The following is an 18,209-nucleotide window of genomic DNA, read 5'->3' on the forward strand; positions in this document are numbered from 1 at the left end:
TTTATTTCCTGTTGGAGCCCTTGGGAGCATAACATCCTGCTTTTACAACTAGGGTGGTGGCTTAGCAAGTTATAATAATAATAATAATAATAATAATAATAATAATAATAATAATAATAATAATAATAATAACACAATCATAATAATAACAACAACAATAATAATGATAATAATAATAATAATAATAATAATAATAATAATAAAATGGAGGCTAAAGGTGATTGACGTTTTATCATCGTTTATAAAGACACGTAGTTGATGATTTCATTATACATAATTCCTTACTTTACTACTTTATTTTATTATTTTTATATACTTATAACCTATTACTGACCCAAATTTAAAGCAATTCCCTTCATATCTACTAATTCTTCGGTCCGTAGCATGTGTTTTCGTATACTATCATTTATTAATGGGAATTATTAACCCCTAAAATGAATGAGTTTAGTATACAACTGGTGACTCTTTATTGGAACCTGTTTCAAGGTTTAAAGGTCGCTCATGAATGGCAGAGACAAGGGACAGTGATATTGCTCTATCATGCAGGACAATGCACTAGATACTGATCATATTACATATGATCAGTGGCCAAGCCCCACTCCACCCAAGCTAGGACCATGGAGGGCCAGGCAATGGCTGCTGATGACTCAGCAGATAGACCTATAGGGTCCCCCAACCACCCCCCATTCCTTAGCTCCCAAGGATGGTGAGGATGCAGTGACCAAAGGAACTAATGAGTTTGAGCGGGACTCGAACCCCAGTCTGGTAATCACCAGGCAAATGCGTTAAGTGTAACAGTAATCTGCTTGCAAGTGTAATTATATATCACTTGCAAATATTTTAAGTTATTACTTTCATCAATAAGTGAAAAGTGATTGTCCATTACTCAAGTACTATATGTGGATGAGATAATGATGAGGGGTAGATGGAGATTGTTTGGGCATGCTCTTCGCACTCTCCAAGAGAGAGACTGGTGCACCAAATGTTTAACTGGGCTCCACAAGGCACTAGAAGAATTGGAAGACCCAGGCCTACATGGCTTAGGACTTTAAAGCGCGAGGTAGGAGATGATGAATGGAGAAGTATTGAATTAAAAGCTCATGACAGAGACGACTGGCGAAATCTAACCGAGGCCCTTTGCGTCAATAGGCGTTAGAGGAGATGATGATGATGATGATTGTCCATTGGCTGTGTATCATACAGGTGATAATTGAACTCGGAAAACATTGTTTTTCCCTTTGTAAGCTGCCAATACGGAACTTAACTAAGTTATCAATTTATAGAAGTTTATTTTTCTTAATGTTTTGTCCCAGGACAACATCTCCTTTATGATTTTTTCACAATTTTATATCAATTACATAATTTGATGGATGAAGCCATTTTCCTTTTGTTTTTAATTATATGAGGTTGTGATTATTATTATTATTATTATTATTATTATTATTATTATTATTACAAGCCAAGCTATAACCCTAGTTGGAAAAGCAAGATGCTATAAGCCCAAGACTTTATCAACATTGATGCAAAAATGGAGACTTCACACACTAAAGACCTTTTTAATTAAAAAACAACAAAGCCTGTAATATAAGTTACTAATTTATTTGAACATTTTGACAATTGGTAACGTTTAGAGATATAATCATAATTATTTTCCTTAACCTCTGAATGTACTTAGTGAATATCTTCTAAAATTCTGTCCTAAGACGGAAGCATTTATATGATTTATTGTAACTGGTTTGTTTATGTCGCTGGAAGCAGTTAATATTGGCACCAACTCAAAAAAATGGCAAGCTGTTGCCACAAATGATACCCATCAGGTCATTAAGAACTAGAACGGGTATTCGGTAGAGCGCATACCTTCGCCTATATCATATTGTACATCATAAAATCGGCAATTGAATTATGCACATTTTGGTACTAGTTTTATGCAAATCAGATAAAAAACGGCCACGATATGGCAAACAGAAGTTTTTTTTTTTTTTACCTTTTCGTGACCTTGGTCTTGACTTTTGACCCAATTACTCACAAAATCTAATCAAATTGTCTTTGGTTCATAGTCAATGATCCCACGAAATTCCATGAGATTCGGTCTAATAGTTTTTGAGTTATGCGAATCACAAACACAGTCACAAACACACAGACAGATGTACAAACATAGACCTATTAAAACATAACCTTCGCAACGAAGTTGGCGGAGGTAAAGAGCGAATAGTGAGGAAAATGGAAAACTTCTCTGTCGTCTTTGAATAAAATCATTGAAAGAATAATTGAAATACTAATTAAAAGAATAATTGAAAAAACAATTGAAAGAATATTAGAGAATAAAATTACTCTGATACACAGATTCAAACACAGCCTTGGAATGTTTCGTCAAAAAAGAGAAATGAAGTGACATGAAACTGTCCTAAAGTTATGCGAATCACAATCACACAGACAGACATATAATCACACTCCAATCAAAATATTCTTCGCAATGAAGTTGGTGAAGGTATCAAACAACCTCTTGTGAGCCGTAGCCATCTGTCCCGCTGTTGGTTTACCATCATTGTCTCCCATTATTATTATTATTATTACTAGCTAAGCTACAACCTTAGTTGGAAAAGCAAGATGCTATAAACCTAAGGGCTCCAACAGGGAAAAGTAGCCCAGTGAGGAAAGGAAAAAAATAAAAAATAAAATATTTTAAGAACAACACCACCAAAATAAATACTTTCTATATAAACTATCAAAACTTCAACAAATCAAGAGGAAGAGAATTATGACAGAATAGTGTGCCCGAGTGTACCCTCAAGCAAGAGAACTCTAACCCAAGACAGTGGAAGACCATGGTACAGAGGCTATGGCACTACCCAAGACTAGAGAACAATGGTTTGATTTTGGAATGTCCTTCTCCTAGAAGAGTTGCTTACCATAGCTAAAGAGTCTCTTCTACCCTTAACAAGAGGAAAGTGGCCACTGAACAATTACAGTGCAGTAGTTAACCCTTTGGATGAAGAGGAATTGTTTGTTAATGTCAGTGTTGTCAGGTGTATCTCCTTACTTGACCAAGGAATAGTTCAATGTGATCTTGACTGAATTTTTATGCCGTCAACAATTGCAAAGGCCCACCATTAGATGCAATACAATTTTCATACAGCATTCGAAGACTTCGTAAGAAGATAGTAAGCCAATAGTCCAGTTATTGTATTGGATTTCAAGATATCATTACTATCTAGAAGGCTTAATGAACTGAAATATATTTCTGCTTTTATTAGAATATATTTTAAATAATTTGTATTACGTTTCTGAAGTTGGCATTTACATCTCTTGACATTTAGATTTCCAGAATTCAATATGTCAAGTTAGGTGTTGAATACCATATGAAATCAACAATAGCTTTACTTTCCTCAATTTCATTTAAGTTTTCATCAACGAAGAATTTGAAAAAAAAAATTGCAACAGATCCAATTAGGAGTTGTACCGCTAACTTAAAGTTCATCTTTTTTCCTTTTATCCTTGTCAGCTGAGCAGCTCTGAATTTATTACCTAAATGGAGTTTCTAATTTGTCTTGAAGTTTGTACAAATGTTCTGTGTACTCCCATTTCACATAATTTTCATTCTTATTAATGAAAAAATTCTTATCACTGTCACGTTTAAGGTGCGATTACTAATTTTATTTATAAATGGTAGGCTATTATAATCACTTTGTATGGACGCTTACGTTCAGCAAAAACGCTAAAAAACTTTAACTACCCATATATTGATTCATGTGCTATCAAGATATTCAAAACTGTATAATGGCATTTGTTATACTGTACTTATAAAAAACTGTGAACTCACGTTGGTCAACTAGGGATTCAGTTGCCTGTCCCAATATGGCCGCCATGTACTAAAGTGCCCTTTGGCCCGCAGCTAAAAGCCCGCATCTATCTACACGTCAGTCCCTTCAAGGAGGTTTAATAATTATTATTAAACCTCCTTGAGTCCCTTACGGGTTTGCGTGTATGGCCAACTTTACAAGAGTCTGTTTATGCGAGAAAGATGTAAAAATGCGATAACTGGCAACTGCAAAGATGCCCTTTGCGGGCACGCCTTAGTACCAGCCTGTGAAACAAAGCTTTTTTTATAGCAAAATTACGCCAATAATTATTATTTGTCCCCCTTTTCTAATCCTTTAGTTAGAGAGACAACTGTTTAAGGATATTCTATTTATAAGCCGCCCAGAATTAGGAACCAGAAATATTTCTCTGTCCATCTCTACACTTGTGGGGTTTCATGACTTTGGGTTTTAAGATATTTTCGTTTGAATTTTATTAATTTACGTGAAATTCCTATTTTATTTTATCGGTTTTTATTCAGTTTATTCTTTAATATGATTTATTATTGCCTTAACTTTGAAGAAAATCAAATATATTATATTATCATTATATCATATTTTCATTATACAAAAGGTTTTGCTGAGAAAATCTAAAAAATAAAAGAAATTTTCAAACGAAGTTTAGGGAAAATGAACGAAATCAAACCAAAGATATCATTCGTTGACCTTCAATGTGATCTATCATGATGAACAAAAATCATGCAATCTGCATTCTACTGGCATGAACGTACTTGTTGCTTTGCAATACAATATCTTAACGAACTATAAATATTGAAAAGTTAAAATATAGCAACTTAAAATACAGGAAATCCTTCAAATCTTTAAAAAAACGGGTGACGAATCTGATGCGCGGGTGGGGAGCAACAAGTCTTTCAAAATGTTACGCCCGTTTCATAATTTAAATATACATTTCACCTAAAAAGCGTGCGAACTATAGCGTTGCAGAGATTATTTACTTGTTCTAGAATGACGAATTGCGTGACTTTGCAATAAAAAAGACTGGTAAGTCTATTTTATTGATACTTAATGAGTTATTTATACAATTATATGAACGAAACAAATTGGTAAAGTCTTACACTACCCTCACAAAGAGCTGCCAAGTATTACCATAATACCCATTTTTCTATTTATTTCTTTAGTACAGTTGGAAGACCCAAAGAATTAAGGAGGTATTTTGTGTCTCGGTTTTTTTGTGTTTGTAATGAATGACTGGTGGAAATATATTGAAAAAAGTATGAATATATTTACAGTAATGTATATTCAGAAATAAGTGGTGTAGAGAAGCAGTCAAATAAACTAAAAAAGTTATAAAAACGGGTTATTGAAAACAAGTCATGCTGTTTTTCTTTTCATTTTATCAACTCTTAGATTTTCACTTTAATAAGAAATTAATTTTTAATAATTGCAAATATTTGTGCTTTCAAGTATGATTTTTTTTTCATGGTCAATAGGTAAGTTCCAAGAAGTGTGTATATATATATATATATATATATATATATATATATATATATATATATATATATATATATATATATATATATATATATATATATATATATATATATTAGAATGTTATACATTTAATAACTTCCAACTATGATAACTAGTTTGAAAAGTAGGTATGATAATGATGATGATGATAATAATGATAATAATAATAATATTAATATTAATAATAATAATAATAATAATAATAATAATAATAATAATAATAATAATGATAATGATAATAATAATCTATTAGAATATCATAACCGATTATTGATCTACAATGTGACTGGCGCCAGAGAGAATATACTGCATGCAGTCTCTCTCTCTCTCTCTCTCTCTCTCTCTCTCTCTCTCTCTCTCTCTCTCTCTCTCTCTCTCTCTCTCTAGTGTTGCAACATAATGTCCTGAATATTCGAATAGTGTTTATGATACCGAGTGGGGCAACTATTGTGTGGAGGTGTAAGGACACTGCTGGTAAGCCTATAGTGTAATTTTATATATATATATATATATATATATATATATATATATATATATATATATATATATATATATATATAAACAAATGCAGCCGTTTCTAGTCCACTGCAGGTCAAAAGTCTCAGACATGTCCTTATTCATGTCTTGGGTTTGGCCAATTGTCATCATAACGTTGGCCAACTGTGGATTGGTGACCGTGTGAGACTTTAGTCTAATTGTGGTGATACACAAACCCTTTACCACATTAAGGTATTCCCACTCTGAAAGGGATATATATATATATATATATATATATATATATATATATATATATATATATATATATATATATATATATATATATATATTAAATGATAATAGATCCATAATATATGTATAGACAAATTCGCTATCAATGTTAATAAAAAACGTATCAGGAAGCGCAAGTAATGTCTACTTAATAAGGTAATTACTACATCTACTTATTAGATCCAAGCAATGTGCGTACATATTCATAAGCGTGTATGCGTAAACTTACGTATACATAAACGCACCGTAAGTCTATATGAATGTACGTATGTGGGTGTACCGGAAGAGCTGAGAATGACTATGATCTCAGACATATTACCTTGCCAAGTCCATACTCTCTCTCTCTCTCTCTCTCTCTCTCTCTCTCTCTCTCTCTCTCTCTCTCTCTCTCTCTCTCTCTCTCTCTCTCGCAGAGTCAAGTGCAAGTAACCTTGGGAGACATTACGCCTAATAATAGCGTATGGAATTTATTCCCCTACATTTTTTTCAGTTGATGTATTTCATACATTTTTTTTTTACATACATTATACACATCTATGCATAAGAAGTATTAAATAATAGGATTATTTTCTATATTATCTATCAATTCTATAATAACTGTTATTTTAGTAATTATCTTATTTTCAGGGAGGTAGGGGCATAACGGATTCTTGAGTGTTGCCATCTTGTGAGTCGAACGTTTAACAGCCATGACAGTCGTCTACTGTGATAAAATTGCCAGCCGCGGCGGATTTGGCTCATTCTTTAAGCTTTTGTTAAGGTAAGCTTTAGTTAGGGCAAGCTTTTACTTTGTTAAGGTAAGTTTATGTACTAAAATAAACTTTTGTTTGGGTAAACTTTCCTGTTAAGATAAGTTTTTGTAATGGTAAGTTTTTTTTTGACAAGGTTAGCTTTTGTTAGGGTAAGCTTTCTTGTTAAAGTAAACTTTTGTTAGGGTAAACTTTATTGACAAGGTAAGCTTTTGTTAGGGTAAGCTTTCTTGTTAAAGTAACTTTTGTTTGGGTAAACATTTTTGACAAGGTAAGCTTTTGTTAGGGTAAGCTTTCTTGTTAAAGTAAGCTTTTGTTAGGGTAAACTTTTTGGACAAGGTAAGCTTTTGTTAGGATAAGCTTTCTTGTTAAAGTAAGCTTTTCTGTTTGAGTAAACTTTCTTAGAGTAAGCTTTTTATAAAGAAAGCTTTCTCCAAGTTACACTTTTTAAGGTAAGCTTTTTCATAGGGTAAGAATTTTTAAAGTAAGCTTTTGTTGGTTACGCCTTTTTAAGGTAAGCTTTTTCTTAGGGTAAGCTATTTTTTAAAGTAAGTTTTTGTTAGGTTACGTTTTTTAAGGTAAGCTTTTATTAGGATTATTTATTGTAGGGGTAAGCTTATTTGCTAAGACAAGCTTTTTAAGGTAAACTTTATTCAAAGCAATATTTATCTAAAATATGACATTTTATAGTAAGCTTTTGTTAGATAAACTTTATTTAAAATAAGGTCTTTATTGTAAACTTTGGTTAAGTTATTTAGGTAAGCTTTGTTTAAGATAAGCTTTAATTAAGGTAAGCTTTTTTGTGAGGTAAGCTTTATTAAAAGTGAACTTTACCTAAAGTAAGCTTTATTTAAGGTAAGTCTTCTTTGGTAAATAAGTGTAGGATTTATCAAAGATAAGCTATTTTTATTAGACTTTTATTAACATAAGCTTCTTTTGTTGGAGGTAAGCATTATGTAAGCTAAGCTTTGGTAAGTCAAGATTTTTGTTGTAGTAAGCTTCATTCAAAGTAAGCTTCCGCAAAAAGGAGCTTTTCTTTTGCTTGATGTAAGCTGTATATAACGTAAACTTTATATTTGTTAAGGTAAACTGTTTAAAGAAAGTTGTGGTTAGAGTAAGCTTTAATTAGGGTAAAGATATTTGGATGTAAGCTTTATATGAGGTAAGCTTTTGCTATGATTAGCAAATTTTGTGGAGACGAACTTTATTCACATATTTCTAGTTAAAGTTAAGCTTCTCTTAAGGTTAGCTTTGTTTAAGGTATGCTTTTTAATGTAAGCTTTTTTTCTGAGATAAGCTTTAGTTAAGATAGGATTTTTTTGTTGCGATTATATTTTTCTAAAGCAAGCTTTATCTGAGATAAAGTTTTGCTAAGGTAACAGTTTTTAAGGTAAGCTTTATTCAGTTTAAGCTTTGCTTTCAGGTAGAAAGGAATATTTCAAAGCAAGCAATATCTAAAGTACCATTTATTCAAGGTAAGCTTTTGTTAAGGTTACTTTTCCTCAAGGTAAACTACTAGGCCTAATAATAGTCTAAGGTAAACTGTAGTTGAGATGATCTTATTTTAAGCCTAAGAGTAGTCTATTATTACTCTGGTAGTAAAAAAACAAATTCTGACCATGGGCCTACGTGCTGATTTATTGGATGGCACCCCTTTACCGTTACCTGGTCAGTAGGCCTGCGGGAGAAATTCCCATAGTCCTACGGGAAACATTCACATAGGCCTATTTCTTCATACACAAGAATTTTGGGATGCTTAAATATATGTATATTTCTAGTGTATATTGTTATTCAATATCAGCCAGGTTTCTTATGGAATATTCAACGAGTCTTGCATTTTGGGTCATGGTGGAGGTAAGCTCTCTATTAGGCGCCTTTTTAATGTAATTATTTATTGTTTTTTTTTTTTTTCAGATGGCGTGGAAGCGTGTACAAGATGGTATGGCAAGACATGCTTGTGTTTATGGTCCTGTACTACCTCATTACCATTATATATCGGTTTGCTCTCCCTGAAGAAAACAAAAGGTATGCTCTCTCTCTCTCTCTCTCTCTCTCTCTCTCTCTCTCTCTCTCTCTCTCTCTCTCTCTCTCTCTCTAGTATAAACCAAATATGAATTTACATTTTTCCTTTTGTGAGTGATGAGATAGGCAGCTCCTGATAGATGACAGATTATATGTTTAAAGGATGCTCATGAATGGTAGAGACAAGGGGCAGTGACAATGCTCTAGAGACCGACCATATGTAGCCTCCCCTCTCCACCTAAGCTAGGACCAGGGAGGGCAAGGCAATAGCTGCTGATAACTCAGCAGGTAGACTGATATGCTCCCCCAAACACCCATCCTTAGTTCACAAGGATGGTGAGGTAGCAGAAACTACAAGACACTATTGAGCTTGAGCTGGTCTAGAACTCCAGTATAGCAGAATACCAAGAAAGGACGTTTTCAATAGGCTACAACAATCCTATCATATTCCTAAATCTTCTTCTTCCCCACCGTTATTCCTACATTAAAGGGTCGGTTGCCTGATGCGCCCTCCCCAATGCCTTCTATCAAAGGCATCCTCTTCCATCAAACCTCTTCTCTCCATATCATCCTTCACCTTATCTTGCTATCTAATTCTCTGCCTCCATAAATCTTAAATCTGCGGTAGCATAGAATATAGTCACAGTCCTTACAAGGTAATTTTCAACTGATCGATGACCCGTCGCCGTCTGATTTCCTCAGGGACTTCGAGATGGTGGTGGTCCACTGCGCCAAGTTCCGAAACCTGATCCCCGTCTCCTTCGTCTTGGGGTTCTTCGTGTCCCAGGTGGTCAGCAGATGGTGGAGCACTTGCAAGAGCCTACCTTGGCCTGATACACTGGCCATTACCCTGAGCACTTACGTACCTGGACAAGTAAGTTGTACAGATTGGATTTATGATTTTGATATTGTTATCAATATAGTAGGGTAGGCTGTGGCACCCTATACTCAATTTCTTTTAATGAGGCGCATTTGCACCGACTCGCAGTGGTGCCGTTTTAGCTCGGAAAAGTTTCCTGCTATCTGATTGGTTAGAATTATCTTCTCTAACCAATCAGCGATCAGGAAACTTTTCTGAGCTAAAAGAGCACCACTGCGAGTCAGTGTAAATCTGCCCCACTAAAAATAATTGACTATAGTAGTACCACCCAAACTCGGCCGAATCTCTCGTCAGGCTGGGAGGAGCGGAGAGAGGAAAGATTCCCATATTGTTCCTTTGTTTGATGTAGGCTACTCCACAAAATTGGGGGAAGTGCCTTGGTAAATAGAATAGAATGATTATTATTTTTCCTTGTATGTTATTTCTTCTCTCTTCTTCTAGGATCCAGAATCAAAGAACGTAAGAGCCACAATTTTACGTTACGTTAATCTCACCATCGCCATGACTTTCGCTATGATTTCCCCAGCCGTCAAGAGGAAATTGCCGACGCTGCATCACTTCATGGTTGCTGGTGTGTATCTCTCTCTCTCTCTCTCTCTCTCTCTCTCTCTCTCTCTCTCTCTCTCTCTCTCTCTCTCTCTCTCTCTCTCCACTTAACACTTAGATCATTGACTCAGAGGTTGGATATCTCAAGACCACTATTTCAAAATTCAACATGGCCTCTGGCCAATAGAAGCTACCTGCCAATTTCAACGAACGATTCTCTTTCCAGGCTACTTAACAGACGTCGAAAAAATCGCTCTCGATAACCTTGAAGTCAAGACGAAGCAGCACAAGACTTGGATTCCAATTTCATGGGCTTGCAAGACACTGCAGAAGGCTAGGAATGAAGAGATAGTGTCGAACGACTCCCACCAGCGGTTGATCGCAGCCGAAATCATGGCCATCAGGGGACAGTGTGGGGGTCTAATTGGCTTCAGTTGCTATAATATACCTCTGGTGTACACACAGGTGAGTGCTTCACTCTGTAGGTTTATAGATCGATTGACTTGGGTCGGTCCAGGCACAGAAAAAGGAAGTTTAGTCCCATTTTACCAAATCGAAGAGACACTCCCCTAACTTTACTGACATCGTCATGTCATTAGGTTCCCTGAGGCCCTACAGTAACAGTAGTTGGAAGGTACATTCGTTACTCATTAGATTACCGCCATAGCTCCTATTTCCGACGTAAAGACACATTATTTTTCAAATTTGTTGCAAAGAGGACAAAACTTTGATTCTTGCAAAAAACCTGAAACCTTCTTCAGTACAGCATAAGGCAAAAATATCCCAACTCCTCTTAGGGAAGATGGTATTACCATACTTGCAATTCTCGTGTGCACTGTAGATAGCTACATCTACTTTTTAGCCTTCTGCTTCAACTTTTGATCTCCCTGCCTTTCCTCTTGCTGTTAAACCTGGTCACAGAAAGCAAAATTGTATTTGATTCTAAAATTCCGAGCTATCATTGTGAGTCTTGCATTGTTTTTCAACAATCAATGGTCTCATTAATCATAATCCCTTCCGTAGTAGTAGTAGTAGTAGTAGTAGTAGTAGTACTCATCACCATTGTGAACATTTGCGGGAGCTACTGTTCCTCTCCTAGTTGACTGTCACTAAGCACACCTTATAAAATCAGTTTGGTACTGCTCCTCCAGACATCCTTATCGCTCGCTCCATCAGTGATGTCTTATGCGTTGTCATCTGCTTTTATTCCTATTTTTTCCAAGTCTTTCTTAAAAAGTACCAGCCGCATTTTTCTTTCACTTGCTTTAATGTGATGGAGTTTCTTCTGGTAGTCTGCATATGAACAATACCAAAGCCTCAGTATCATGGTCTTCCACAGTCTTTGGTTAGAGTTCTCTTACTTGAGGGTACACTCAGGCACACCCTTCTATGTTTTCTTATTTCCTTTCCTCAAATTCTTTTGTGGTTTGTCATGTTTTCATTGAGTTGACCTCCTCTTCTAAATTTTGTCATGCGGGTGCCTAGCAATTTACATTTTTTCTATTCTTCTTTGCCAGGCAGTTTGGTGTTTAAGTATTCATGGGAGATCAAGAAATTGCATATTCTTTAGTTCAGTCGTTGTTTAAACGTAAACTGAAATCTATTTTATTATTATTATCACTTGCTAAGCTACAACCCTAGTTGGAAAAGCAGGATTCTATAAGCTCAGGGGCCCCAACAGGGAAAATTGCCCAGTGAGGAAAGGAAACAAGGAAAAATAAAATATGTTAAGAACAGCAACAACATTAAAATAAATATTTCCTATATAAACCATAAAAACTTTAACAAAACAAGAGGAAGAGAAATTAGATAGAAAAGTATGCCTGAGTGTACCGTCAAACAAGATAACTCTAATCCAAGACAGTGGAAGAGAGTGGTCTTTTGGTTGTTTTATATCAAAGTTGTATCACCTGCACATTTTGGTGTTAAAATAGAGATATTTTCTTCTTCTAGATAGTTTTACATTTGATTTGGGCACAACCTTTTAAAACGCAGGCCTGGGTGATGGCTGATGTCAGTGCTTGAGTCAAGTAGAAATGAAAAGAATTACTGAGAGACAAACGTTCTTCTTCCAAGATTCCCAGAATTGCTGTAAAAGATGTAATTCTTCTATAAAAAAAAAAAACTTTTTCGAGAACACTAAAGACTTTGTTTTTATCTACAGTGATCAGAGGTCTTTGTCATGTTAATCATAAGTACTTAAGTGATATAATCACAAAGTATAATTTTTTTTTTTGAAGGGGTTTGTCAGAAGTAGAAAAAATTTTCATAGCTTGATCTGTAATTCTGATAAGCAATTTGGTCTCTATTAATTCCTATGTATAGAGTTCTCTTGCTTAAGGGTACTCTTGGGCACGCTGTTCTATCTTATTTATCTTCTTTTTTTTTTCAGTTTTATAGCTTATATATAATGGATTTAATTTAATGTTACTGTTCTTGAAATATTGTTTGATTGTTTATTACTTCTCTTGTAGTTTATTTAATTCCTTGTTCCCTTTCCTAAATAGGCTAGTTTTCCCTGTTGTAGCCTTTGGGCTCATAACATCCTGCTTGCTCAATTGGGGTTGTAGCTTACCTTGTGATAATAATGATAATAATAGCCTATCCCATGTAGTTTTTATAAAGCAGACGGTTAGAATTTTGTATAACACAGACAGTATTATGATTGGTCATAGGTTTTCTCTTGGTACCCTTTGGCAAGGGTTCTCAATTTCCAATCTTAAGGTCTGATAGGTCGTTTCCTATAGATGCAACTTTATTTAGGATACTGGCTATACATTTATGGTGACCGATGTGGTACGTCTCTGACTGGTGATCGCCAGACTGGGGTTTGAGTCCCGCTCAAACTCGTTAGTTTCTTCAGTCGCTGAAACCTCACCATCCTCATGAGCTAAGGAGGGTTTGGGGGAGCCTATAGGTGTATCTGCTGAGTCATCAGCAGCCATTGCCTGGCCCTTCTTGGTCCCAGCTTGGGTGGAAAGGGTGATTGGGCGCTGACCATATTCATATATGGTCTGTCTCTAGGACATTTTCCGCTTGATAGGGCCATGCCACTGTCCCTTGCCTCTGCCATTCATGAGCGGCCTTTAAAAATATTTGATGTACCCAACTTGGCATGTAGGCCTATCAGTGCCACAGGTCTTCCATTTTTTCATACTATTTTTTTTTTTTAATTTCATATTAATCTTTTTAGTTCTCAAAGTTCTTAGTAGAATTTATCTGCACCATTTTTGATGGACTCAAGATGTTTCAATTTGCCTTCCATCTCTATTTCTCCCTTTCATTAATTTTGTTTCTGATTGTATTCTTGATTTATTATCTTTTAGTCTTTAATTCTCTCTTACGTTGACAAGGCTAACATGAGTCTGTCTTCATAGTTTGTATATTACAGATCTATTTTAACGTTGTTACTGATCTTGAGATATCTTATATTTTCTATTCATTACTTTTCATATCTATAACTTATGTATTTTCTTATTTCCTTTCCTCACTGGGTTATTATCTCCGGGAGAGCTCTTGGGCTTATATTAACCTGCTGATCCACCTAGCAGGTTCTCTTGTAGTTTATTCATTTCCTTATCTCCTTTCCTCACTGGGATATCTTTCCCTGTTGGAGCCCTTGGGCTTATAGCATCCTTCTTTTCCAATTAGGGTTGTAGCTTACCTTGTAACAACAACAACAACAACAATAATAATAATAATAATAATAATAATAATGATAATAATAATGATAATGATAATAATAGGCCTACCCTTTCCCAAAAAGTCCCATCACAAAGAATCACTTGATGTATAGCTCGTTCTAACATTGAAATCGCCCAAAATCACATAAATGTCACTACTATAGATCTGTTTTCTGTTTTATATCTTGTCTATAATATCTTATATCTAAGCAGGTAATGTTCGGTGAGTTATTTCGATGTCTGGGTCTTATTTAACAATATTTTTTCCGATGATTTAAGCTAGTCTATATATTATAGTTACCATTAAATAAAATGAACGTTTTCTCTCATGGTCTGTGACTAAGAAAACGTTTTATGGGTAACTATAACATTTAAGTAACCCGTAAATTTGTCTTTCCATTTCCCATGATTTATTTATCTTTATTAACCAGATGCTATTTTATATTATAATTTGATTATTTGATAAAATTATAGTTTCAGCCAAACTCGGACATCGATATAAGATATATTTTTTTCGAGTTGAAATAGCGTGTTTTTAACGAATTTGATCTTTAGTTCTACTGCAAATAATCAGATTTAAAGATACAAGGCCCCTAGAAATAGGGTTCCACAGTGGGGAATTGGGTTATTTGGGAGGGAGAATACAGAGAATTGGTAAATGTAGAGAAGCTGTCTACCCTTAACACAAAAGTCATCGCAAAAAAAAAAAAAAAAAAAAAAAAAAACAGTTACTGTAATCAAAATCAAGTAATTGTAATGAAACATGGTCAAAACACTGGAGCTTTTGTTTGCCAGGGTTCCTGACGTATGGAAAACCTGATACTGCATCCAGTTTTCTATGGACTCGAGTCGTTCGTGGCGGTCTGTCTCATATTACGAATACCTCGTTACTTAATTGAGCTAATGATTTATTGGTTTTTGCTTTCCCGTGTGCTCTCTTCGCTGGCGATTAAACACGACCTCCTTGCTCCTATGTTCTAGCAAGTGGAGAATGTTTCGCTACAAGTTTTAGCCCCATGGGATAGTATTTCGGCTTAACAATACCGACACAGCACTTACCCTGGGATACTTGACACATTTTGGTAGCACTGAATGTTCACGCACATATTTACTACTTATGGCGTTCCATTGCAATATCCATGAAACCGCCCAATAACCTCAAAATATGAGAAGAAACAAATACTGTCCGTGTGATCAACAGAATCCATGGCAGTCAACTAACACACTACTTATAGAAGGACGCATGAATTCCAAAGTCGCAGTTAATTGGATAATCTTGAAACAAGCAAACAATCAGGTCTCAGTATCTTTACCGTACCCATAATTCATAATGAAAAACAAAGGAAGATAAGACATTTTCACCCACAATGCATTGACAATAAACAAATTACCATGGGAAGGAAAACTAACATGGTAGTGTAAATACATCCTTGGGATAATAATCAGGAACAATATTCATTGCAAATATTTACATAGCCCTTAATTTGCGGAAGATTCGAGTAACTTTTTCGTACGAATCACCTCAAAAATATTTGTTAAATAAAAAGAATAATAGATAATTATCGAAATCTCAAAAATGTATATCAATTAAAAAAATATTCATCCAAATTTGGCCGGAACTGTAATAATACCGATATTTTCTATGAGTTTCAGACTAAAGCTGATTTGATACTAAGGTTTATTAGTATTAAGGGTCTAAGAGGGTGCACTTCTTTAGGGTAAGGCGTGATAGAGACCCCTTTTCCAACTGTGCGTGTGCTTACATACTTCCACTATCAAAACTAACAACCTTAAGATATATGCTCACACACATCACCAAACCCCAATAATTTTGACCATCCTTTACATTCAGATCTTCCTGGACAATTCCATCCTGTTCGTAATACTAGGCAGGCAGTTAATTCTAATAGCCAGGCCTTCTCCATCATGAGGCTCAATACTACACAGTATTCTAGAAGTTTTATTCCAGCTGTGATCAAGTTGTGGAATGATCTTCCTAATCGGGTAGTTGAATCAGTAGAACTTCAAAAGTTCAAAGTTGCAGCAAATGTTTTTATGTTGAACAGGCTGACATAAGTCTTTCTATAGTTCATATATGACATATATGTTTTGACGTTGTTTCTGTTTTTAGAATGATTTATTGTTAATTTGTTTTCATCATTTATTTATTTCCTTTCCTCACTGGGCTATTTTCCCTGTTGAAGCCCTTGGGCTTATAGCATCTTGCTTTCCCAACTAGGGTTGTAGCTTGGCTAATAATAATAATAATAACTCTCTTTCCCCCATAATCTCACGCAGGTTGTGACCATAGCAGTATACACCTTCTTCGTGTTTTCGCTGATCGGAGAGCAGTACTTAGACCCAGGACAAGGGATCCCGACCCACCCAGTCGACCTGTACTTCCCGTGGTTTGTCCTCCTGCAGATGTTCTTCTACATCGGCTGGATCAAAGTGGCCGAGGCTCTGCTCAACCCCTTCGGAGAGGACGACCACGACTTCGAGTTCAACTCGATGCTTCAGCGCCACAAGGAGGTAAGCAGCGTTTTGTGAGGATGGTGATAGACCTATAGTCAATTCTTTTTAGTGAGACAGATTTGCACCGATTCATAGGGGTGCCCTTTTAGCTCGGAAAAGTTTCCTGATCGCTGATTGGTTGGAGAAAATAATTCTAACCAATCAGATAGCGGGAAACATTTCCGAGCTAAAAGTGCACCGCTGCGAGTCTATGCAAATACACCTCATTAATAAAAAAATTGAGTATAGTTGAGGAGAGAGTCTTATGACAAGTGTTTCAAAGGAAATATGCAGTTTATTTGTTTGAGAGTACTATTAAGTAACCTCTCTCTCTCTCTCTCTCTCTCTCTCTCTCTCTCTCTCTCTCTCTCTCTCTCTCTCTCATGTCTGTTTGTGCTTGCAGGTGTGTGTCATGTTATCAGAAGCCGACAAGAACGAGCTCCCTCCGCATCTCGTTGACACCTACGGAGGAGATGTAGTGGGTAGCAACAGCGTTGAGCAGTGACCCAGAGCAACGGAAGTCTGACAGAATTCTTGCCAATAATAATAGACATCTTCCATCAAGTTTTAGACAGAGAAGACTTTTTATATAGAGTTTGACCAAGAAAAATTAGGTTTTTTATAAGTGTGACAGATAGCAAGACTATCAAAACTTTATAGATGGATGGACTATTGATTAAGATTTGGTTTGAATATAATATATTTTAAATCATAATTATAGTAGAGAGGGAATGAATATTGTCTTAAAGATTATACATATATAAACTAAATGAGTAAAAGTTATTATTGCTACGGTCAAATCTATTTAGGCTCATAGCTAAATACTCAAGATTTATCTAACTTTTTCTGTATTCTATTGTTTAGACAAGACTTTGATCTGCACAAAAAATGGGGAAAATATATTTCCCATTTGTATCCATTATTTAATTTCTATTGATATTCTTTAACTGATATTATCTCCGCGTCTCCTGTGATACTTTTAGTACTAGGCTCATGATTGGACTAAAAGAAGTGTTTAGACTTATCTTGTGCTGCTTAATAAACATAAGTTTTTTATAAGCATAATGTATTTAACCTTATATATACTTGTGTATTTTGTATTCTCAATACTTTATGATGTATTTTGATTATTCTAAATGTATGAATATACAACTTTGGTCTTCCTGCTCGATGGAGTGAGTAACTGTGACGTCACCAGGCCTATTTTAACCTACAGTTCATGGCTTCAATCAGTACAGATATGTAATATAGGTCTAGTTAGAGGTTTACCAGAAACCTCTATAGGAAGCCTAAGGCTTGTAGCACCATTCTGCTTTTCCAACTAGGGTTGCAGGCAGTGCGTTATCAACTCATGAGAGGACCCATAGGCTTCGAGCTTCTTTAGGTTCCTTGACTTCCCCTGACGGGCCTCCTGGCATATTTCACATTCTTTCCGTACAGTTTACTACAATAATATTACAACTGAAGTAAACAATCCATAGTTGTCACATTTAACTCTAATGAGAAAAAGTTGCACAAGCCCCCTAGGCTTCATCCTAGGCTAGTCTTATGGATGATGCGACCTTGTTTGCAGGTGGTTTTGCTACTATGATAATAGCAATAATATCAATAATATTGTCATAAGATGCTAAGTTATTTGGTCAGAAGACTGACTAGTTAGATGAGTAAGTGAAATTTGCCATGCCATATGTCTCATTGC

At 35.4% G+C, this 18,209-nt stretch overlaps 1 protein-coding gene across 1 annotated transcript; it reads left to right on the plus strand.

The window, feature by feature from the left end:
• The first annotated feature begins 5,799 nt into the window (after positions 1-5,799).
• LOC137616210 (bestrophin-3-like) lies at positions 5,800-17,543 on the plus strand. Its single transcript, XM_068345848.1, has 8 exons — positions 5,800-5,822; positions 6,744-6,876; positions 8,780-8,890; positions 9,590-9,761; positions 10,209-10,338; positions 10,540-10,778; positions 16,295-16,528; positions 16,914-17,543. Exons 2-8 carry the CDS (start codon positions 6,806-6,808, stop codon positions 17,013-17,015), a joined length of 1,059 nt encoding a protein of 352 aa, XP_068201949.1. The 5' UTR covers positions 5,800-5,822; positions 6,744-6,805; the 3' UTR covers positions 17,016-17,543.
• Positions 17,544-18,209: the final 666 nt, after the last annotated feature.

The sequence above is a fragment of the Palaemon carinicauda genome, chromosome 22 (genome assembly GCF_036898095.1).
Source record: "Palaemon carinicauda isolate YSFRI2023 chromosome 22, ASM3689809v2, whole genome shotgun sequence".
Classification (NCBI taxonomy): Eukaryota; Metazoa; Arthropoda; class Malacostraca; order Decapoda; family Palaemonidae; genus Palaemon; species Palaemon carinicauda.

Bases quoted from the DNA above. Each gene is read 5' to 3' on its own strand.
- LOC137616210 (XM_068345848.1), top strand. From the start codon at position 6,806: ATGACAGTCGTCTACTGTGATAAAATTGCCAGCCGCGGCGGATTTGGC. The intron at 8,891-9,589 runs GTATGCTCTCTC...TGATTTCCTCAG, and splicing joins CTCCCTGAAGAAAACAAAAG to GGACTTCGAGATGGTGGTGG. The intron at 10,339-10,539 runs GTGTGTATCTCT...TTCTCTTTCCAG, and splicing joins GCATCACTTCATGGTTGCTG to GCTACTTAACAGACGTCGAA.